General features: G+C 32.9%; 2 protein-coding genes and 1 long non-coding RNA gene across 10 annotated transcripts in view; 2 read left to right on the forward strand and 1 right to left on the reverse strand.

Annotated features, from left to right (window-relative positions):
• Positions 1 to 4,124, forward strand: part of LOC105232145 (interferon regulatory factor 2-binding protein-like B) — a 31,416-nt gene extending 27,292 nt beyond the window's left edge. For 4 of the 7 annotated variants that reach the window (XM_049455096.1, XM_011213756.4, XM_049455098.1 and 1 more), the window contains exons 3-5: positions 305 to 664; positions 1,080 to 1,579; positions 1,644 to 4,124. In XM_049455096.1, the coding sequence (XP_049311053.1) occupies positions 305 to 664; positions 1,080 to 1,579; positions 1,644 to 1,784 (1,001 nt within the window). In that variant the 3' untranslated portion in view covers positions 1,785 to 4,124. The remainder of the gene's footprint in view (positions 1 to 304; positions 665 to 1,079; positions 1,580 to 1,643) is intronic. The other 3 variants (XM_011213758.4, XM_049455099.1, XM_011213757.4) reach the window with 2 other exon arrangements.
• A 519-nt stretch (positions 4,125 to 4,643) lies between these two features.
• Positions 4,644 to 24,848, reverse strand: part of LOC125778283 (uncharacterized) — a 104,270-nt gene continuing 84,065 nt past the window's right edge. Inside the window, exons 2-3 of the long non-coding RNA XR_007422601.1 lie at positions 23,810 to 23,935; positions 4,644 to 5,029 (exon numbers count right to left, since the gene is read on the reverse strand). This is a non-coding gene — a long non-coding RNA (uncharacterized LOC125778283). The remainder of the gene's footprint in view (positions 5,030 to 23,809; positions 23,936 to 24,848) is intronic.
• LOC105232146 (LIM domain kinase 1) lies at positions 5,292 to 16,277 on the forward strand. 2 transcript variants are annotated; one of them, XM_049455100.1, is made up of 7 exons: positions 5,292 to 5,432; positions 6,095 to 6,890; positions 8,896 to 8,985; positions 10,055 to 11,489; positions 11,548 to 11,702; positions 11,768 to 13,647; positions 15,392 to 16,277. In XM_049455100.1, the coding sequence occupies exons 1-7, from the start codon at positions 5,411 to 5,413 to the stop codon at positions 15,694 to 15,696; spliced, it is 4,683 nt and encodes a 1,560-aa protein (XP_049311057.1). In that variant the 5' UTR covers positions 5,292 to 5,410; the 3' UTR covers positions 15,697 to 16,277. The 2 variants fall into 2 exon arrangements, with proteins under 2 accessions (XP_049311057.1, XP_049311058.1); XM_049455101.1 differs by lacking the exon at positions 8,896 to 8,985.

A 24,848-nucleotide genomic window follows, 5' to 3' on the forward strand; every position in this document is an offset into this window, starting at 1 on the left:
ATTATTTTGTTTTTTTTTAATTCATTTATTTTTTTTTTAATAACCATTTTTTTATTTATAATTTTTGTTTATTATTTCGCCATACTTTTTAACTAACGCTTCACACATACACACGCCGCAGCAGTGTCATTAATTCAACTGGGAAATAGAAATGCATTTCTACATTGTTTATGTGTGTTAGCTGGTTAATTGTGTGTGCGCGGAATATGAAAATATTTCAAAAATACAAAACAAACATATGTACATACATAAATAGCAGCCAGAACGTCAAGCATATTTGTCTGATTCGATTCGAATTTTATAGTTTATGTGCCGCCCATGCCACATCCGGTTGTGCCGTTAGGCAATTCGACGTCACCAGCTTTGTCATCACAACAACAACAACAACATCCACAACAAATATCACTACAACAACAACAGCAACAACAACAACAACTACCACCTCAATCTATAGCACCACACCAGTCAATAGCACCACCACCTCTGCCACAATTACCAACAACCGCCTGTTCAGTCACTCAATTAGCACAAAGTCCGATGGCTAATCTCATGTCTATTACAGAGACATTACCACCGGGTAGTCCAAGGAATGGACCGAGCCCACCGGGACCGCCGCCGCCGCGCACAGCATCACGCGGCAGCCAACATTCACCGAATAGTTCGGGTGAGTAATGTCCCAGTGCTAAGCGAAACTAAAACAAACAGTAAAGAAAATAACTGTATTTATATATTGGTCTTAGTAGTTTTGTTGTACTTGTAAAATTGGTAGAACTTCTTTGGCGACCATTTTCGTTTAGTTGAAACAGTGAATTCGTAGAAAACCTTGAGATAACGGTGGAGCGTGCGTCCTGTTTGATTTCTTTTGTGGGACTTCGGCTGTTTTTGTGCAGCGTCCAACTAGAATAACTAACTTCATACCTCATACTACCTGTGCACTCATTTTTACACCTAAGCACACATTCACTAGCACACATGTACTCATTACTACTAACTGTTTGTAACTGTACTCACTCCCAAAAACCATCGCTGATCGATGAATTCACTAAAATTATTTTTTCTTTTTATTTCTTTTATTGCAGCCGGCTCATCGTCCGGTCGTCGTTCATCGGGTTCGCGTCACGTCTCGAGCACCACAGTCACCAGCTCGGAGGTACAATCCAGTCCAGCGAACACACCACAAGTTGGCCCGGGCAGCGGCAACAATGTGGGTGGTGGCAACGCCAACAATAACGGCGCAGTCAACGTGAGTAGCGGCAGTGGCGGTAATGCCGGTGGCAATAACGGACCACTACCGCCGGGCGCAAGCAGTGCCGACGCAAATGTCGGTGGCAACAGCAATGGCGGCGGTCCAGGCGGTAATAACAGCAATGGTCCAGCCAGTGGCGGCATGAATGCAGCAAACGCTGCAGCAACTGGTGGCGCGTCCGCGTCAAATGCAGCTGCCGCCGCGCAGAATGCCACACTCAAGTGCACATTGTGTCAGGAGCGGCTGGAGGATACACATTTCGTGCAGTGCCCGTCTGTTAATCATCATAAGTTCTGCTTCCCCTGCAGTCGAGAGAGCATCAAGCGACAAAATGTGAGTTTTGTGTACATTTTTTAAATAAATATTTATAAACTAATATTGGTGTAATTTTTTACAGGGTCTGGGCAATGAGGTGTACTGCCCCAGCGGCGATCGCTGTCCATTGGCTAATTCGACGATTCCGTGGGCTTTTATGCAAGGCGAAATCACCACTATACTGGGTGAGGAGGTTAAGGTGAAGAAGGAGCGTGAATCTTAATGTCCATTTTATTGTAAAAAGCTGCGACGGGCTTTGGAGAATTTTTAAACAAAAAAACACACTTAACTGGGCGGCAAAGCATAGTAATGTTTTTTTTGCGTCAAAACTAATGTATTGAAATTGTATGAGCAGTTGAAAATTCACAAGTTGAATGAATATTGAATCAAAAAGTACAGAAATAAGCATAGAAGTAGAAGTTTAATAGTTGTGCAGCAGTTTGCGATATGTTTATAAAATAAATGGCAGTCGAAAACACTTGAAACCAGTTGGGGACAGCGTTAATGGTGGTCAGTCAAAAAAACAAAAAGCTTTTCAAAAGCCAAACGTTTGTATTTAAAGTTAAGAAATGTGCGGCTAATAACCGTTTACGTGTGTGTGGTGGTTTAAATGAAAAAACTCGCGTGTGTGTGCGCGCGCATAACTGTTTCGTGCAGCAAATGTGTGCGCATTGGCTTTGAATTGGCAACTTGTAACTGGCTGCTAAGCATTTTGTATACAAACCACATTTGTATAGTGGCGAAAAGTTGTATTGAGAACTGTTTACAACGATAACACACGTTGTTATCGATGTTGTTTACATCGCGTACACACAGTTCAGACCACTTTGAGCACCTGGCTTTTGTGCTGGTCCTCCATGCAGGAGTGCAGACTTTGAACTTTCTTGGTAGTTGCTGTGTCTAAACGCACACAGCAACAATAACAAATAGATTTACTTATATAAAACATATAAAATAACTAAAAAAATTAATTGCATACTTTTGCGTAAAGCAAATGTCAGTTTGGAGTACAAGAAATTGGGCAAAATAAAAAGCATAGAGGAAGAGAAAGCCTGTTTAACATTTTTGTGTGGCTAAACAGCCGAAAGGGAGTGCAAAAACAAAAAAAAAAAAAAACTTTTCAAGCAAAACATGTAAAACAGACAATTTAATAAAAGCTTATGCGTTGATTAGAGTGCAAATTTTTTTTAGTAGAGCATTATTGATTTTGAATTAAGTAAAAAATATTTTAAGTACACATGCACACAAAAACCTATTTATTTTCACTTCTTTGCGTAGCGTAAACTGCTCATTTTTTCAACAACAACAATAATATCATATTATTATGTGAAAAGTATGTACGTTTTGCCGTTTTATTTACAATGAAAGCTTTTAAAATTAACATTAAACATAAATTTTGAAAAAAAAAATCAAAATTAATTTTAAAAAATTAATTTGTTTAATATTAACTGTACATAATGCCTAATTTGTAAGATATAAGAAATAACTTTTCGTTGAAATTTATATTTGTAGTAACTACAATAACGAATGCAATTATGTTTTTGATTTTTTCATGTGTTTTAGCTGTAAAACTATTTTTTATAACGGAAACATATTAATGGTTTAACTCTTTAAAAATATGATAATTTAATATTAAATGTAAATTAATGCTAAGTTCATTAATATATTTAGTTTTAAATTACATAACATTTAATGCTAAACAAAAATATTTCTTTAAGTGTATTTGCCAACTATTATGGCGCTTTATTTGACGCATTGTTGTATTTATTATTTATAGTGATCTTACGCAGTTTGGCAAAAAAAAAAAAAACACAGAATAAAAATATAAAAAAAAAATTATAAAAATAAAAAAATATGTAAAATTTTACAGCAAAAAACTCACCACAAAAAAATATTAACATTTGACGCGCAGAGTAAAAAATATTAGCATTAATTGTCGTGCGTTTATAACGCCAAAACAGTTTTGTCGTGCATACACACCATTACATTGCGGTGTATGCGCTAAAATTGTGCAAATTTGTATTGCAACAGTCAGTGATTTCTTTGCGTTTAATTAAATAGTCAATGGAAGTTTAAAATTTGCTGCAAAACAACAGTAAATAAAAAGTTATCACAATAAATTCGTTAGCGATTAACAGTTTTAACGCAAATTCCAATTCTAAAACGTAAACGTAAATTAATTTTTAACACTTGTTTATAACAGTAAATAAATAAAATAAATATATATATTAATTTGTAAATTTTCAACGCCAACCAAGTTGCGGCATACAACAAATATCGTAGTTTTTAGCGAAAAACAAGTAAGCAGTAAATAATTATTTAAATGCAAATTGCAAAACACTAAACAATCCTAACTAATATTATATAATACACATTAGATTTACAAATGCGCATTAAAATTAAATACATACATAAATGTATAACATAAAATCAACAACAACAGTGAAATAATTGCAAGCAAACAATTTGTAAACTTACCATGTAAGCATATAAATATTTCAACGTGAATAATAAAATATTGGAAAACATTTCAAATAATTTAGTGGATATGTGAAAAACGAAATTGGCGAATTTGTATTTATTTAAATAGACAGTCGTAAAACTGGTGAGCATTAAATGTGGGACAAAAGCTGGGGCAGTAGTGGCAAAATTATTATATAACGTGCTACTTATGAGAGAAGCATGAGTGTAGGTGTTTAAAATTAAAAAAAAAAACAGTTTTAAAAGGTTGGCATTTTCATAGTAAGTATTAATTTATACAATTTACTTTTAAAGGATTGCGGTTGCTTTAAAATTGCTACTCCAATCAAATATACAAAGTTTCAACTGGTCAACGCCTCAAATCACAATTGGAAAACTTGGATGTTCATGCTTCCGGCATAAGTGGAAGGTTATTGAGCTATTGAATATTATAAAGCAAACTTAAGAGAATGGAAAGCGCAAACAATAGGATTTAGAAATGCTTAAATGAAAGTTTAAAGAGACTCTTCTAATAAACTAAGGTTATGTCTTATAAGCAGTGCAGTAAAGGTAAAAGAAATATATATTTTACTCACCTTTGTTATTGTTTGGAGAGTATTTATAGAATACATGGTCCATGTTACAGCTTTTCTTATTGGAAAAATCACAATTGGTCGTAGCATCACTTTTTAATTACACTCACTTGCGAATTTGCTTGTCAACGGCAGCAGTGAAACCACCATTTTGTGCTCAACAGCTTCTATTATAATTACTTAATTTTACACACGCGTTTTCTGTTTGGAAATTACCGGAAACACTAGGTTTATTGAAAGTTAAGTTAGAAAACTTGTTCAACTATTTAATATCACATATTTAAGTTTTTAAACAAGCGGATATTATTGCTATTTCCTTAGGTACGCTCTGAGCTTCCGATGAAAAAGAGCGGCGTTTGATGATGACAGTTACAGTGATGCCGGAGATATTTTATATGAAATGTTAATGAATTGTCTGAAATTATGGAAAAAACTGACTTTAATTGCAAATGAAGTTGTTAAATTTTAAAAACAAATATATATAAAATAATAGTTTAACAGTTCTTTTTAACAAAGGTAAGATTGATTCATAGAAGTATTTTAAAAATTTTATCAATAACCACAATAACCGTTTCCGCCATAAAGCTGCCACTAACACACAAAAAATTGTAGTCGTAGTGCTGCCATACTGTGTTTTATTTTGACAATTCAGCATGTCATTTTGACAGCCGCTAATAAAAAAATGCTTTTCGGAAGTGTTCCAAAAGCATATCTTTGGAATTCTATTTCTTCATTATTTGGGACGGACAGAGCTACAAAACAGACGAGCGAGAATAATGTAGCTTCTTAGTGGAAAATGGCGAAAAATTTAAATTTTGGTAAAGAAAACTAAGTAAATTCACACAACCAAGTAGTGCTGAAGTGTTTTGGCTACAAAATAAATACATTTTATAAAGTTACAGCTCGAAAACTAGTGTATAAATGCAGGCACGACAATTGCGTGGGCGCTGCAACTTGTAATGGCTGCTGGGAATATGTTTTCAACTATAACATTTTCAAAAATTGTGCAATCACAATACAAGTCGTATGAAATATCACAAAATTACTCACACTTTAATTACTTGTAGCAATACAATTGATTTTTGTTAGATTTTAATGCCAGTGGGCCATCAGCGTCTGCCGTACATCTCGCTCAGTGTTTATTTATACTTGTTAGTGTGTTTGTATTGGGTTTGTTGAAATTTGGAGTACGGGTGAATCACCATTGCTGGGGTAAAGAGCGTGTGTTTGTTTATTGTTGTTGCATTGTTGTAGGAGCAGCAGAAGTTGGCGCAATGACTGGCGCCATTTAACCGCTTCAGGGTCAGGGTCAAAACGTTAAGTGTATGCAATTAAAAATAAATAAAAAAAAACATAACAACAATTTGTGCTAGTGCATATGCACCGAGCACACAGTGTATTTGTTGCTTTGGCAGGTGTCCCATTACTGATTTTTAATACGACTAACATTATGAAACATTTTGCTTTGGCCCACTTACAGATACCGAAAACATTCCTAGGGCAACCGGTTCACCGCCCACAACATCAAATTCAACCCAACAACTTAATGTGCAGCAGCAACAAAAGACGCCAACAACCGGCACGCGCATCACCAACTACAGCACATCATGTGCCGGCTGCTTGAATGTATTGAATTTGAGTCGTGAGGAGTTCGTCATTGCGCTGGGTCAAGAGTGGCACAGCGATTGCTTTCGTTGTTCCGTGTGTGATGCACATTTGCACAATTGGTATTTCGAAAAGGACGGTCTACTCTTCTGCCGTGACGACTACTATCAACGCTTTGGTGAATCCTGTCAACAATGCAGCGCTATCATAACGGGGCCGGTCATGGTAGCAGGCGATCATAAATTCCATCCAGAATGCTTTTGCTGCAGCGCGTGTGCTGTGTTCATTGGTGAGGGTGAAGCCTACGCATTGGTGGAGCGTTCCAAACTCTACTGTGGCAATTGCTATAAGCAACAAGAAACACATGCAGTTGCGACAGATTTAGATGCGCTTAGCGCCGGTGTAACAATTGATGGTGACAGTAGTAACAATAAACACACACATGCAATTAGTGGCAGCGCAAAACCCATACATTCCATACGCCTGGTAGAGATACCGAAAGATGCAACACCGGGCCTACGTCTGTCCGTGGATAATGTGAGCGTGCAACGACATTACTTGGATGGCGGCAGTGGTGGTGGCAGCGGCGGAGCATTTCGTGCCACATCGCCAACACATGCAAAGCGTTTAGACGGTCCACTCGAAGTTTGTCCGGCCGTGCGCATTTCTGAGTGAGTAACACTGATCATTTCGGTAAATTTGCTTTAAATACTACTAATACCGCTGCGCTTACTATTTACAGAAACTAATTTTTAACAAAATGTGTTTAATTACCTGTTTGCGTTGTGTACGGTAAATTTTCTTATGCGTAAACTAATTACCGTTTGAAATCAGCGCAATATACTAAACTAATTTTGTTTGTGTAAAGCGCTAGTAATTGTGTCACTTTACAGTTCGATTTATCGATTGCAGCTGTTTCATGCGATCACGTCATGACTTTACAATTAAACAAAAACAACTTTTCCATTTGCGCGAACATTGATGCACTCACCTTTTTCACGTTTAAATGACTTGTCGAAATAAATATATGATTACATATTTACATGTATACATACATATAATTCAACATTACTCCTGTCCGTCTGTGTCAATGCTTTTAAAGCAAGTGATAAATGTCTCGGTTATTTATTCACTTATTTACATTGAAAATAATTCGCATACCTGCACGCTTATCAGCCACTTGCAGCAGTGCCTTTTCGTCTCTCAGACGCGCCGCTAGTGTTGCTATAACCACAATTCGGTTTACTTTTTGCTTGCAGCGCTTTGTTTTATTATTGTACAATCGCGTTTATTAAAGCTGCTGCTGTTTATATTTACAAAAACATTTATGTGCTACACACATGCATGTGTGTGTTGTATACTTTGCTGTAGTCGACTTATCAGCTTACCGCACTTTCGGTAAGGGACGCCAGCAAGTAGCTTACGTTGAATTTTATTTCGATATTCATGTCGCAATAGCAAAAAATAATGCATTAGTCATACATCGCAGCACAACTGTGCATGAGTGTATGTGTATTGATAAGCGTCGATGGTTAAGCCCCCCAATCAGGCGTTCGTCCGTTTAACCGGTCCGCGCTTGCCGCAATATTGGTCAGCTGTGCACAAATGATTAGTTGATTTTTCAAGTCAACGCGGGTAGTAAGCGGTTAGTTGTGTACCAAATTGTAAATAATTAAAGTTACGGAAGCTGTTTGCACAAAAAAAAAAAATACATTTATACAAAAAACTGTTGATGATTATAATTTGTGTATAATTTTACAATAGTATACAATTTCGTTAGCAGCGTGTTTTTTGCAGTGCCATACAGTGTGAGTCAAATGAAATGAAAACAAACAAACAATGAGCAAATTATTTGAAAAAAATATTTTTGTGTATTAAATGACATAAGTATGATACAAATGTGCGAAGGAAAATGCATTTGCTGTGCTAAAAAAATTAATTATGAGAACTTTGGAGCAATACATAAATATGACAAAATATAGCCGCATTTATAATTTTTGTTCATAATTTATGTGTATTTTTTTTTCTATATTTTCACTACTATAATTTCGTATAAAAAATGTAGTTATTTAAATATATGATTTTATAATAAATTCTACATTTAAATAATTATGCCTCACATTTTTTTTTATAAAAAAATGGCTTGTGTTTGTTTATATCTATTTTCCATAATAAAATAAATATTTATTTAAGCAAAACGCTCGCAGTACGTGCCAACGCCGTCATTTTCCATATAAATCAAAATAGAAAAAAATTTAATTTATTTAATAGATTATTTACATATAAATTTTTAACTACCTGCCACTCCTTAAAAACACACGGCTAATGAATGAAAAAAAATCCAATACTAATACCAACTTTTAACAACATTAAATTCATTTTTACTAATGCATCACTTTTATATTTTTGTCTCTTCCTCTCTCCCATTTAAATATGCTCTCTACTTCTCGCTGTCGCTTGTTACTACGTGCTTTCTAATGAATTTTTATGAACCTGTTATGGTGTGCGTGAGTTTTATTAACGAAAATAACGCCTGCTGCACTCATCATTCCATCATAAATTAACCACCATCCAATAAAAAAAAAACGAAAACAAACATAATAATAATCATACCAAATAACTGTAAACGTAACGTCTATTTTTATAACCTACATCAATGTACATCGCCCAAAGCAGATACATTTGTAGAATATATGGTCGCCTGGGGAAATATGTTTTCTCCTTTATAACATCGGTTATCGATCAGTGTTGTGGTAGCGATTATAGGTAATCGAAAATGTTTAATTTCACTAATTCAAAGTTATTTATAAATTATTTTACTGATTCGCTTATTTTTTTAGGTAGAAATGTGGTGTTATATGGTTTTCGGTCTGATTGTAAAGGAAAGCTTTTTGAAAGCTAAAAAAATATTATTGCTGTTGTAGAATTTTCGAAAATAATATAGAAATATTTCTGACTAACATTTCCAATATATGCCGACTCTTCAATCCCTGCTCATATCGGCTACGTAGAACCAACTGAACTCATTCTATGCAAGTCGGGTATACATAAGCGCAAAGCAACCGATTTTTTATCCATCCAAAGACTGTCAACTCGACAGCATTCCTCCAAAGGGTTGCTCAACAACAAGTCACCTGTCGTAGACACGAACTTCGCAAACAGTTTTCAGTTCGGAACTCTAACGGAATCTCTCATAATATGTTACAACATTTACCTGACCTCAAAATACGCTCCCATTTGCTGTGATTTACGAGCTACATTTATTATTATTGCAACGTTCGACTGACCTTATAAAAATCTGCAATCTGTGCGTCAGCTTGGCTTTCGCTTGAAGTTGCGGTGGGCTTCTTATCTCTTGTTAAAGTACCATAAATAATTATGTGATTTTTTTGCATTTTCTTCGAGTCTCAAGAATTACACTGCGAATAAATTAACTTAGAGATTCTTCTTTATGAAGAGATTTCTCCTCAAGTAACAGTTATTTATTTATTTATAAACACTTTCAACTCAGACCCTTAAGTCACTGGTCTAACCCTCTTATTTATTTTGGTGAAGATGTCTTGTCTGGATTTTCTGGGGAGCAAGCATTACTAGACAATATTGTCTGCAACAATAGCAATAATCGCTAGACTTTAGTATACAAAGGCAAATTTGGTTCCCCACCACATAGATTCTTTGATTTTTTGAAGAGATTTCTTATCCAACATGATATGAACCAGACCGAAACCCATTTATCACGTAACATATTTGATCGGAATCAAATCTTTCTCCTCTCAATTGTTAAATTATTTCGCTAATTTTCTGGTCTCGCTTCCACTTTCCCTTCCTCATGTAGAATCGATGTAAATTTAGCCAATCTGCACATCGGCGATCGTATATTGGAGGTGAACGGCACACCCGTTAACGACACATCCATCGAACACATTGACAAATTGATACGTAGCACCGAGAAAATACTACAGCTCACCGTCGAACACGACCCCGTACAGGTCTGTCGCAGCTGCAGTCAAGCGGACATACTGCAACGGCCCACATCATATAGTGACCTACCGCCATTGGCCACATCCGCTTCGAGCATCGAAGTCTACGGACGCCGCAGCGTTACTGACTCGCTCACCGGCAGTACGAGTACCAGCACGATCGCGCCGCACAGCAACAGCAGCGATTGCGGTAGCGGCGGCAGCTCGCCCACACGTCTGACCAAGCTAGACAAGGAGCGCATATACAAGCGCAAGGATGAGGGTTATATAAGCGGCACGAAGACACGACAGCTGCGTAAATGCAAGAATCTGCATATGATTGCGAGTGAACAGCCAACGCTGCCGCATGCCGGTTCCACACATTCCATAGGACCCACAATGAGCGGCGCCGTTACTGCGTCGGCCAAAGTTGACGCAACTGCGACGGACTCTACACAACTGGGCATGCGTTTGCGCGAGAAGGAGCGCTGCTCCAGCATGTCCAAGCTGCTGGATGAACAACATGCGCCGACCGAGCAAATTTACGATTTATCGCGCACGAAATCTTTTCGTGTGGAGCCCAAGCCGCAACGCATCTTTCGCGCCTCCGATCTGGTGTTGGGCGAACTGCTCGGCAAGGGTTTCTTCGGGCAGGTGTACAAAGTGACACATCGTCTAACGAAGGAGGTGATGGTGCTCAAGGAGTTGTATCGCGTGGACGAGGAGGCGCAGCGTAATTTCCTCAAAGAGGTCGCGGTACTGCGTTCGCTGCATCACAAGAATGTGCTGCGCTTTATTGGCGTGCTGTACAAGGATAAGAAGCTGCATTTGGTCACCGAGTATATAGCGGGCGGTTCGTTGAAGGAGCTCATACACGATTCGGGTTTGCCGCTCACATGGCCGCAGCGCGTCTCATTCGCCAAAGATATTGCTTGTGGCATGAGTTATTTGCACCGCATGAACATCATACATCGTGACCTGAATTCGTTGAACTGTCTCGTGCGCGAGGACAAGTCGGTAATTGTGGCGGACTTCGGACTAGCGCGCATCATTACGGCGCCATTCTTCAGCGCAGGCAGCAGCAGTGGCGCGGCAGGTGGCGTTACGCTTGGCAGTAGCAGCAGCAATGAGCGTTGGTCGGGCGGTGCGTGTCTGAGTCCGAATGGCACTTTGGGGCGCAGCAAGAGCCGACAGCGCAGGCAGCGTTACACGGTGGTGGGTAATCCCTACTGGATGGCGCCGGAAATGATGAAGGGACTGAAGTATGATGAAAAGGTGGATGTGTTCTCGTTCGGCATCATGCTGTGTGAGGTGAGTTAGCCGCGACGCATGTAATACATTAGAAAAATTACTGATTTTAAACTTCCAGATCATCGGACGCGTACAAGCCGATCCGGATTTCCTGCCGCGCACCTCCGATTTTGGCTTGAATCAGAAAGTATTCCGCGAGAAGTTTTGCCAACAGTGCCCAGAGGCGTTTTTCAAAATCGCCTTCCTTTGCTGTGATCTCAATCCTGATAAAAGGTTTGCTATATTGGTCTCATAAGAATCAACCAAATCTTATTTTATCTTCCCTATCCATGCCTTAGACCGTCCTTTGAAATACTCGAGATTTGGTTGGAAAGTTTGCTGGCCTCTATTGCCATGAACCAGTCGCTGCCCGCCGATCTGCTGTACGACATAGAAAACTATAAGGGCACCATCAGCATTAGCAGCACGCCGGACGGCATGCTCACGCCGAAGTCGAATCGCAGTCGCGACGATCTGGACGATTTAGGCGCGCAGCGCAAACCAACGCCACCGAAGCAAGAAAAGCCCGCACTTTCTGTGACACAACCTAGTATAAACGCCGAAAGCTTTAAAGACGACAGTGAGTTCCACGATGTGACGAAAATGGAAGGCAAGGAGAATGCGGTTATACTGCGTAGAGATATGCCGAAATCCCCGCATTTGGGTAAGGACTTCTCACCCACTGGCGAGCGTATACGCGATAGCATGCGCGCACGCCGCCGTCAACGCCTCATGCAAGCCGCGCAGCAACGCGGCGTGACGCCGGAGAATAAATGCACTGAGCGCGTGTTGGAGGCTGTGAAGCAGTCGCTCCAGAATGGTGGTCGCGGCGGCGCGCCACTAAGCAGCTGCAATGGCAGTGGCGCGAAGAAGAGTCGTCCGTACGGCGAGAAGGGCTTTCTGCTGGACATCAATCGCGATGGCGATTTGCGCTTAAATAATGTAAAGGATTTGAATTATTGTTCAGATTTCGACTCCAGCTGCGACACGAGTCTCAACTATCACGAAGTGAACGCGGTGGATGACATGAAATCAGCCGAATGTGAAATGCCTGCTGCGCACTTGATAAACCGGCCGGCGGTGTTGCAAGAAGAAGAGCACGCAGAAGATGAAGTACAAAGCGACGAGGCGAAAACGTTGACGCTTGCGCAGACGGCGTTAGGTGCTGAAATGCAGTTGAACGCGGTAGCGTGCACTAGCGCGGAATCGCCGACAGCCAGCGCAGCCACAGAAGAGGTTGATGCGGCGACGCTCAGCACCATGCAACAGATACAGAAAAAGATCGCCGCGAAATCCTACAAAAACGCGCTCGATGACATACGCACGAAGCTGAATTTGTGTCGCAATAAATTCGAAACAATCGACGCAGCGAATCGGCGCAATTACAGCAATTCACAAAACTCAATGAAAACCTTTTTCCGCTCGCGCAACTCGCGCTCCATAGTAACAAGCCCCACAGAGGCTGCGAACGCCAGCGAAAGTGTTTACAAAACGCCACCCGAGGCACTAAAAATGTTCCAGCGCCTCGAAGCAGCCAACGCAGCCGCATTACCAGCCGGTACGCCGTCCAGCGAGCTTGCGCGTCTGCCTGGCCACAGTGTCGCGTCGAGCAGCAGTAGCAGCACCTATCGCATCAATCAAACGCCGATATTTGGGCGCAAGCAGCCACCAAAACAAGTCGAGCTGTACACACCACACTCGGAGTCATTGGAGAATCTGCATACCGGTCTGCCGCCCATGACGGCGTTGACGCCGGTTGCACCCCGCAAAGATAAAAACAGTCCAGGTGGCAGCGGCAAGCGTGCGAAGTCACCCAAGCGACCTGTGAGCACATTCCGTAGTTACCTCAATGAGGCGGCAGCGGAAGAGACTGAAGAAAGCACAGTCGCGCGTTTGCCGGCGTCGACGACTGCAGTAACGACGGTGGAGACGACGCCGAAAAAGAATCGTCGCCTCAACAGCGGGAAAGAGAGTACAAATGAACAGCCTTGGCAGGCCGAGAAACCCGAAAAGGTGGCAGTGACAAGCAAAAGTCGTATCTTTGGCTTGCGTAGTTCAGTGAAGCCCTCAGCGATGACGACGCGTGAGGCGACACAGACGCCGCAACGGCGTACACTTTCGCCCACAAAAGCCAGCGACGCGCGTCGACTGGCGAACAGACAAGATGTGCAAAACACAGGTGAGTTTGAGTTTAAGAGAAAAATGTTTACTTCAAAAAAAAAAATTTACTTCGAAAAAAGTTTCACACGGGAGTTTGAGTAGAGAAAAATTGTTATTTATTTCGAAAAACATATAAAAAGCTAAGTTCGAAAAAAAGAATGCTTACTTCGAAAAAAAAATTTACTTAGAAAAGTTTCACACGTGAGTTTGAGTAGAGAAAAATTAGTATTTACTTCGAAAAACATATGAAAAGCTATGTTCGAAAAATTTTTTTTTCGAAAATGTTTTGTTTTTTGCATTAAGATGATGGTGTTATATATCTGTATATGCATTGGCAACGAGTTCTCGTATTTTCTTATCAATTGCTGCAATTTTCGTACCGAATACATCAAAAAATCAAGTTCGAAAACACTTTTATTCGAAAAACTTTTTGTTTTTACAATTTTTGGTGCCAAAATTTAAAGCACATTATTTTTCGATATGAAATATAAAAAGTTGTGCATATTTTTAGCTCAAAAAAATATTGTTGCCATATAAAAAGCAGTTTCGAACTTGTTTTTGGAAAATGTTAAACTTTTTGCCTTGCCGCATTTGAAAACCAAGCTCGCGCAGTTACTACATCTAAATAAATAGTATTTTCGAACAGAAAATTGTTAGTTCTCATATAAAAATTTTTCTTCGAAAATACTTTTTTTTTGAAATAAATATTTTAATCGTGAGAAAGTTCTGGAATTCTAAATAACCCAAAAATTATTCTTATTCTAACATTTCTATAGATAATTAAATAATTTTTGTGCAGAGAAATACATAGCTGTAATATAAAAAGTGAAGTTCGAAAACATTTTTGTTCGAAAAATTTTTTTAACTGCAAAGTTATCGTGCTGAGTTTCTACACATATATGAATGTAGCTTTTACTAACCTTTTCGTAAATATTTAAATCGTTTTTGATGAGAAAAATACATAGCTGTCGTATATAAAGTGAAGTTCGAAAACATTTTTGTTAGAAAATTTCTTTTAATTGAAGAGTTATCGTGCTGAATCTTTATACCAATACGAATGTAGCTTTTTCTAACCTTTTCCTAAATTTTAAAATCGTTTTTGATGAAAAAATACATAGCTGTCATATAAAAAGTGAAATTCGAAAACACTTTTATACGAGAATTTTCTTTACTTTAAGAGTTATGGTGGTGAAAGTTTATATCCTCATAAATTTAGTTTCTACTAACCTTCTCGAAAATATTTAAATTATTTTTAATCAAAAAATCACTTAGCTGTCGTATAAAAAGTGAAGTTCGAAAACACTTTTGTACGCGAAATTTTTGTAATTTAAAAGTTATAGTGATCAAAGTTTATATTCTCATAAATTGAGTTTATACTAACTTTCTAGTAAATATTTAAATTGTTTTTGATGAGAAAAATACATAGCTGTCATAGAAAAAGTGAAGTTCGAAAACATTTTTCTTCGAAAAATTCTTTTAATTGAAGAGTTATCGGGCTGAATTTTTATACCAATACAAATGTAGTTTTTAATAACCTTTTCGTAAATATTTAAATAATTTCGAAGCAGAAAATCACCTAGCTGTCGTATAAAAAGTGAAGTTCGAAAACACTTTTGTTCGAGAAATTTTTTTATCTTCAGAGTTAGGATCATGAAACTTTAGATACATGCTACCGTAGCTAATGCGTAGCTGTGTGTATATTTATAATGTATTTTATTTTATTTTTGGAAAAATATTAATCACCCTCTCCATTCCACTCACAGCACCCCCAACCCAACAGCAGCGCCTGCGTCAAAGTCTTGCCAACAACAGCAGTCATCATAGCAATTTTACAACAACAACTCCTGCCAGTTTGAAAAATACAACACGTCTCACCATACTCAGTCCCGAAAAAGTGCACCGCCTCAATGCGAAGCTGACCGATCAGAAGGTGAAAGTCAAAAGTAGTGATACGAAAGCCACAGTCGTGAGCAACACAGTGGCAGCCACGCCCACAGCGAACAGCAGCGCCGAACAAGCGTTACAATTAGAACGACGCAAGCGTAAGCAACTCTCTACGCGTTATTGATTTGATATTTCCGAAAGCAATAGACTAAACCGAGCGCGTGTCGAGCGAGCGCGCGCGCCATGAATAAGCGAATAATAAATGTAGATTTAAAACGAAACTAAACGATAATAATACAGTAAGCAGTTGTGTGTGGATGGAGGAGTTTCGGAGTTAAATATTTTCGATTCGAACTTAACCGTATATTCGAAAAAAGCATTGAGAATTGTAAACAGTTTATATTAGCTGAGTATTAGTTGTAAAAGACATGCTTAAAAAGACGAGTAGTGTATAAATAACGGTTTTGCCTGTCTGTATGTATGTAAATTTGTATTCAATATACAACATAGTTGAGAAATGTAAGCGTTACGCTCGCCATACGAATATAAAATAGGTGAAAAATTGCAATTTTATTTCAATAACAATTAATTGTAAGCGTTTATTAAGCTAAAGTTGTAAACAAATGAAAAGTTGAATATAATATTTAGTTGTTAGTGGGAAAAAAGTGCCTAAACTATGTAAGAATATATAATGCAATCTGCTTTTTACACAACTAATGGACGAAAAGTGCGAAAAATTACTAAACACAACACGATTTTGGCCAGGCGTGCGCATAACGGTATTTTGGGAAAAAGAAATTAATAACAATGTGAAAAACAGTTAGAAAACTCTTAATCACTACCTCACATATTACTAAAAAAAACTTGACTAACTACAAAATGTACTAAAATCTAACTAAAACCGCCACTAATGTTTCGCGCTTTTTATTTGCTTCCAACTGAGCGTTATTTGTTGCCAGCTTTTAGCTAGTAATAAAAATATAAATATATACATACATAAATAAAGTAAACAGCTGAATTTCCTTAATGTATCGCTAACCACCTACACTAGAGTGCCATTCGAAAAAAGAAAACTGAAAACGAAAAATATTTCTACAAAAAAGTATATTTGTAGTGCGCAAAAGAATATTCTAAATGTAATTTGGAAGCGCACACACTAAAGTCTATTATAAAAATAAGTAAATAAGCTAAACTTATAGGACGAAAACTAAACGAAAAAGGTTAGAAAATACAAAGTATTTTTTTTGTAACAAAATCTTGTAAAATTTTACTAAAATCAACCACTAAACATTTAAAAATATGAAAACTTAGCTAATTTATGCAAATTTCCACTTCTAAACGTTAAATTTGTCAAAATATGTAATGTTCGAAAATTCGAAGTTCATATAGAACATTGTTTAATGCGCTTAACTTTGGTAAACAGTATTTAAACCATCAATGTAAAGCAAATAAATTTAAAATTTCACTTCTAAACGTTAAATTTTAATGTTCGAAAATTCAAATTTCATATAAAAAGCATTAAACAAGCGCTTATCTTGCATTAGCATGCTGAAACTACAGAAATATAGCAAACATGTGCACAATTTCACTAATAAACCGCAATTTTAACAAAATTTAACAAACAAAATTTAATATTCAAAATTCGAAGTCATGTAAAAGATTGTTTAATAATCTTTTCATTCGAAACAGTGCTGCTTAAGCTTTTGAACTGTTGAAATATAGCAATAATATATACAGTTTCACTATTAAACCAAAATTTTGTTTAAAACTTTAATGTGCGAAATTTCGAAGTTTTTGTAAAAGTTTGTCTAATGCGCTTATCATACGAAATCATGCTATTAAAGGTTTTAAGCTATCTAAATATAACAAATATAACTATAATTTCACTTGTTAACCGCAATTTTGGCAAAAAAAATTGATTTTCGAAAATTTAGTCTTCATATAAAAAATTTCATGAAAGTTTTTGAAACTATTAGCATATATACTTATGTACAATTTCACTAATTAACCGTAGTTTTGGAACAACATTTTATATTCAAAATTCGAATTCTAAAGGTTAACTAATGCAGCTGTCTTTCGAAACCTTGCTTTAAAGTATTGAAACGATTGAAATTGTAAATATAAGCCGAATTTTACTGTTACGCACTCATTTTGAGCAAAAATTTGTATGTTCGAAAATTCGAAGTTCATATAAAAAGTTGACGCATATTTAACTTTACAAAAGCTTGGTTATAATTAAAAAAAACTGCCAAAATGCTTGCGCAAATGTAATATATTATCATTTGGAAACTTTTTAGCTGAAAAATTGTAAATTAAATAAAGTTGTAAAAGAACTATGACTAATTATGTTCAAGTATATGTCCCAACAGTTTTCAAAATATTAAAATGCAGCAAATTTTCGAAAATTAGTTCTTTTAAAAGCTAATTATGACAAACAAATTCATGTTCGAAAATTCGAAGTTGTTATAAAAAGCCCAAATTATTGGAATTCAAACAAGAAATAACCATAAAAACATTCCTACATGACAATATTTAACGTTTTCGAATTTCGAAATTCCAACTACTTTTTACTAATCTGCTATACCGACTTTTGCATTCTCTTTTATTATAAAAGTTAATTTTTCTTCTACTAATAACTGTAATTTAGCCATACAAATATTTGTTAAAAACACGTTTTATGTATTTTTAAGCAATATTAACAGTATTTAATTAATTGAAAACCATATTTTAAGCGAATATTTTTACACACTTTTTATGTATTAACATTTTTGTAAAATTTAACATTTTTAAGACTTACTAGCTGCTATTTATAGGCAAAACGAAACATTCCCGATTCGAACTTTTCAAATTTATATTTTACTAAAAGTATTTTACGATTTTATTAAATCCTTTAAACTAATAAAAAAATATTAAAAGCGAATATAGTATATAAGAACTAAAAAACATTCCGAAATTTCTTTCTAGTATTAAAAAATTTTGTTTTGCCATTTTTGCACAATTTTGTTTTTATATTAATTTCTAAAGCAATATTTTTAATTAAGCATGAATCAAAAACGAATATTTTTTAAGCTTTTACGATAAAAAAATTAAGTTTTTAAAGCAACTATTTTAAATAAACAATAAAAATATTTAATTTTTTAAATAAAAAAAAAATTTTGAAATTTTATTTACTCATTTCAGGTTGGTTACTTATTTTATTATTTGAAAATAATCATTTTTTATGTTTTCAAAAAATTTAAAATGTTATTTAAGAGTCAAAGAATTTGTTAATTTTTTTAAATTTTTTTTTAAAATATTTTTTTTTAATTTCTTTAAAGAATTTTTTTTTTAGAAAAACATTTTGTTTTTAATTTTTTTAAGATTTTTTTTTAAATTTTTTTAGAAAATTTTTTTTTTTTTAATTTTTTTAGAAAATTTTTTTTTTTTTTATTTTTTTAGAAACAAATTATTTTTTCTCTTTTGTTAAAAAAAATAATATTAAATTTAAATAATACAAAATGAAAAAATATATATTTTTCAAAAAAAGGTGAGAAAAATTATTTCAAAAATAATATTTCTTAAAAAAATATATTTTTTTGGATTTTGAAAAAATATTTTATTTGTATTATGTTAATTTATTTTTTTGTATTGTTTTAGAAAAATTTTTAGTTTTTAATTTTTGGTTTAGAAATTACTTTTTCTATTTTGTTAAAAACACTGTTTTTTTTTATTTTTTGTTTAAGAAAAAATTTTTTTTCTTGTTTGTTAAAAAAATAATATTAAATTTTAATAATACAAAAATGAAAATATATACATATATTTTTATAAATATATTATAATTAAGAAAATTAATTTTTATAAAAAGGAAACAATAACAATTTCAAAAAAAAATAATTTCAGAAAAAAAATATTTCCATTGTTTTTTAAAACATATTATTTTTAACTTATTCCATATTTTTATTTTTTTTAATTATTCAATTTTCATTTTAATTTTTTTATTTTTAATTTTAATTTTCTATATTTTTTTTAATTTTTTTGAAAGAATTATTTTTTTTTTCATTTTTCATCAAACAATTTTTTAAATATTTTGCGAAACGCTCAATAAATTTGCTCAAAAAGTGTAAAACAAAATTTTCGGATTGTTGTTGAAAAGTTTAGCAGGAAAAAAAATTTTTTAGGCCGATACTAAAATAATTAATTATTATAATTAAAATATATAAAATAAAAATTAAAAAATTTAATAAAATTATTAACAAATATATATATGGAAAGTACTGATGAAATGCAATATAAAAAAAAAAAATTCTAAAAATTAAAAATAAAATATAAAATTTTTAACTACAGAAAAAATTTAAAATATAATATTAAAAACACCGAATATAAAATTCAATGAATAAAACAATTAAAGTAAAAATAAAAATAAATATGAAAAGTAACAAAAAAATATTAAAATTATTAACGCTGCAGTCAACGTCTGTATTAAATGTTCTAACAAATTTTTTGTTATTATTTTTAAGTAAATAAATAAATTAACTAATTTATAAGCGTAAAACTTAAGTAAAACTATACAATACACATTACACACACACATAATACTGTGGGCAAAAAATAGTAAGACTTTTTAATTGAAATTTCGCACGAAGAGCCATTCGTCGAAATATTTTTTTTCTATCAGTGACATCTGTGCCAAACGTCACAACAAAATAATCATTAGTGTTTAGTATACACTTGTCTTTCTGAAGTACTAAAGTGCATTCGGCGGTTTTTACGATCAACCAATATCGTGCTGCAACCACCGTATTCGTCTGATTTAGCTTCGTGTGAGTCAGAGGGATTATTTTGAGGGAGTCTACATAGATTTTGAAAAATAAATTAAGAATTTTAAAACTGCGAAGAAAGTCTTACTATTTTTTGCTCATAGTAAAGACAAGTGTGGTAATACAAGCTCAGTTGCAATAAATAAAGATTGAAGACACGACGTGTCTTACGAAAAGCGAGACTATGCAATAAATTGCTCAAAAAACAAATATTGAAAACTAGAATTAAGAAATTGTTGTATATATGGTATACTTATACATAAATATATATTTATGCAAGTGCTTGTTGCTAGATCTTTGCATTATTGTAATTTACTCTAAGTTAAAGTAATTAATTTTTAGACCCAATTTCTAGTAGCACTAATATAATTAAATTTTTTATATTTTAAAGAAATATTTTTTTAGAAAAATATTTTGTTTTTTATTTTTTTAGGAATTAATTTTTGTTAGAAACAAATTATTTTTTTTCTTTTGTTAAAAAAAATTAATATTAAATTTTAATAATACAAAAATGAAAAAATATATATATTGCCAAAAAAAGCTAAATTATTTAAAAAATTTTTTAAAAAATATATATTTTGATTTCGAATATTATTTCGCACTTTTTTCATCTCAATAATAATATACTTTCATTTTAATTAATAAAAAATAAAAAAATTATTTTAACAAAAATTAAAAAAAATAAGTTTAGTTAAAATTTTCAAAAAAATTATTTAATTTGTATATTTTTAATTTAATTTTTAAGTTTTAATTAAAATTAAATTAAAATTAAATTTTAATTTTTTTTTAATTTTATTTAAACTTAATTTTTTTTTATTTTTTTTATTAGTTTTAATTTAAATTTAATTTTTATGTTTACTTTTAATAAAAATTATTAACAAATAAATAAAAAGTTTAAGTAAGTGAGTTTAATTATAATTAACAAAAAACTTAAAAATTAAATTAAAATAATTTTGTCAAAAAAAAAAATTAAATTTAATTAAAATTAACAAAATAAAATTAATTAATTTTAATTAAACTTGAAATTTAAATGATTAAAAAAATGATTTTCGCAAAAAAAATTAAGTTGAATTAAAATTAACGAAATAAAATTAATTAATTTTAATTAAACTTAAAATTTGTTTTAATAATATTAAGTAACAGTTTATTATAAAACCAAATAAAATTATTAATTTAACTTAAACAAGTTTAATTTTAATTAAACTTAATTTTTTTATTTTTTGCTAAAATATTTTTTTTATTAATTTTAATTTAATTTAATTAAAAAAATTTTTAAATTTTAATTAAACTTAATTTTTTTATTTTTTTCTAAAATATTTTTTTTTATAATTTATTTTTTAATTAACAAAATTTAATTTTAATTAAACTTAATTTTTCTATTTTTTACTAAAATATTTTTTTATAATTTTAATTTTAATTTAATTTTAAATTAACAAAACTTAATTTTAATTAAACTTAATTTTTTTAATTTTTGCTAAAATGTTTTTTTTTATAATTTTAATTTTAATTTCATTTTAAATTAAGAAAATTTAATTTTAATTAAACTTAATTTTTCTTATTTTTTGCTAAAATATTTTTTTTTTAATTTATTTTTTAATTAACAAAATTTAGTTTTAATTAAACTTAATTTTTCTTATTTTTTTCTAAAATATTTTTTTTTTAATTTATTTTTTAATTAACAAAATTTAGTTTTAACTAAACTTAATTTTTTTATTTTTTCCTAAAATATTTTTTTTATAATTTTAATTTTAATTTAGTTTTTAATTAACAAAATTAATTTTAATTAAACTTCATTTTTTATTTTTTGCTAAAATATTTTTTTTTTATAATTTGAATTTTAATTTAATTTTAAATTAATAAAATTTAATTTTAATTAAACTTAATTTTTTTTAATTTTTGCTGAAATATTTTTTTTATTGAAATTTATTTTTTTATTAAAATTTAATTATTGTAAAATTAATTTACATTTTTAATTATTATATATTTCTTTAATCTTGTGTTATTTGTGAAAATGTTATGCTTAATTACAATAAAAAAACCATTCTTCTATAACACCACTCTCATTTACCCCCAAAAAAATTAAATAAAATACTTTGAAAATTAAAAAATTAGCAAAAGTGTTATTATTCCTAACAATAATCGAAAAATTTTGAAATATTGATCTAAAGACTGTAAGCTTTTAATTTCAGACAACGTTCCACATTTTAGAAGATCTGCAGATTTAGTCTTTCTCGAAATAACTTAGACTTGGTTTACACATTTTCAAAAGTATGTGCTTTTATTAGAAAACCTAGTTTGTTGCGAATAAAATCACTCAGAAGAAATAATCTACCTATGAGCAGAACTTCGACAACTTTTTTCGCATTACCAACCGATCCTTCTTCGAACAAACATCTAAAAATTCTTTCTTCTTTCCAAATTCAATTCCTAATGCATCTCTTTTGTTGCCTTCCCGTTCCGAAACCACAGTTGACTGCAGTTAAAACGCTCTTTATTATCTAAGCAAACAAGCAAAGCCCTTACGTAAAAGCTCAACGATCCATCAAACTAGCCCACAGCTTAACTGACTTCTTTTTAAGCCACATAAACAAGCAGAAACGAAAGCGAACTGCCGAGCAGCCACGTAACTTAAGAAAAACAATTAAACACCAAAAACTTTGACCGTAGAAAAATCTTAACAGCTGCTGCTGTGGAACCCAGTAAGCCATGAGGTTTGGGTTAGAACAAAAGATGTTGTAAAGATGTGAAAGGATGCTAAATGGTCAGAGATTGTCATCAGTCTTTAAGGAAAATGGCAGGAGCGGACCGTGAGCACCAGAAATTCGATCTGAGTAGATTCAGTAAAACAATTCAAGCTCGGAGACGATTTCAGTGTTCTGGAAAAAAAGTGATAAGTGTTTTCTAAGTACTGTATGATATTCTAGGACGAGTTATAGGTCAAGAGCTGAACATATCTCGCCAGTTCTGAGACATATGAGAGCATTCACAGGTTTGAGGAGTTTAGTATGTGTGAACCGAGTCTTTCTAGCACTGCCTACAAAGCTTGATTGTGTTCAGTGAGTCAACAAGCGAATGTAAGCCATTTGACAATAATAGATTATATTTCAAAAACCTGCAGAGAATTACAGCCCTAAGCAGTTCTAAAGAAATAGCAATGGCACTGGTTCTACGGAATTGTGAACTGGGTAGCCACAATGCAGCATCTCGGACTGCCAAACGCTACATATGCCATCAGACAAGTATATATGTATGTATAAACTCCACAGCTCTCCACCAAATGTAATGCAATGTAAAATATGTTGTTGTTTTGTTGTGAATTTCGGAAAATTTTAGGACCTTCCAACCACACACGCATTTTTGTTGCATAACATGTGGCTATGGCAAAATACGCTTGCAAGAAATTTACATAACATAACAGAGAGCAAAATTTAAGCTTTTCTCGAAAGAAAAACAATGAAGTGGCTAAGAATAACTGTAATATAAAAACAGTATGCAACTTACCACTGAACTTAATAAACTCATTAGCAGCTGCTTTGGACGAGCGGTTTTTCTCTGCTGCCGGCGGTTAGCGGTTTCTTGGCTCGCTGAGTTTTTGAGTCAGCGCATTGAGCTAACGGGAGTACGCTTCTGAAATGAAAAATACAAAATTTGTGTATGATTTTTGATTACCTTTTTACAGTTGCGGCATAAAAAGCAGCCAATGGTGAGGCTGATTCAAGAAAGGTTAGTCATTAAAACCTAGCTACTGCGACTTAAAAAAGCGCTCAAAGTGCAGTTATTTACAAATTTTTTGTTCAATATTAGTTCGGAAATACCGTAATTATATTTCTTGTAAATGAGTTAAAATACGCTATAAAGTAAATTCAGTGTGTGGTCAAAGTCGCTTCACCAATTTTAACATGTTTTGCACAATGCAAAATAATTTCGGAAAACTACAATTTTAAAGGTTTTGAAATTCAGTTAATGGTTGGAGAATAATGAAAGTTTGTAGTATTTTTGCTTTTTATTATATTTGCTGTACTATTAAAAATTTGGCGAAAATTTGGCATAAAATATATAAAAAATGTTAAATTTTTCAAAATTTTCGTTACTTTGTATATGGGGTCTTGAGAGAAAATGACAAACATTCGGATAAGCAAAATTATTTTTGTATTTTTGCGGCTATTTTTTGCTTTAAAACTGCATGCAAGCTATAAGTTTTCCTTAAAAATTGTAATTTTGAGAATTTTTTGTAAACTTATACTAAAACCTACTACTTTTTATATGCACATTTAGGTATGATAACACTTATGCATGGTGTGCAATAATTTCTGAAAAATACAGTTTAAACAGTTTCGAAAAGCTGTTAATGACAGAGAACAGTAAAACTTCATATTATTTTTGGATTTCAATGAATTGCTTATAGCATTAAAAGTTTCGATAAAAATTTGTATGGAATATTAAATCAAGTTTAAATTTTTCAACATTTTTGTAACTTCATATTTGGGCGCTTGACAGAAAATCAAAATAATCCAGACAACTTAAATTATTTTTGTATTTT

This window comes from Bactrocera dorsalis, chromosome 4 (assembly GCF_023373825.1).
Source record: "Bactrocera dorsalis isolate Fly_Bdor chromosome 4, ASM2337382v1, whole genome shotgun sequence".
Taxonomy (NCBI): Eukaryota; Metazoa; Arthropoda; class Insecta; order Diptera; family Tephritidae; genus Bactrocera; species Bactrocera dorsalis.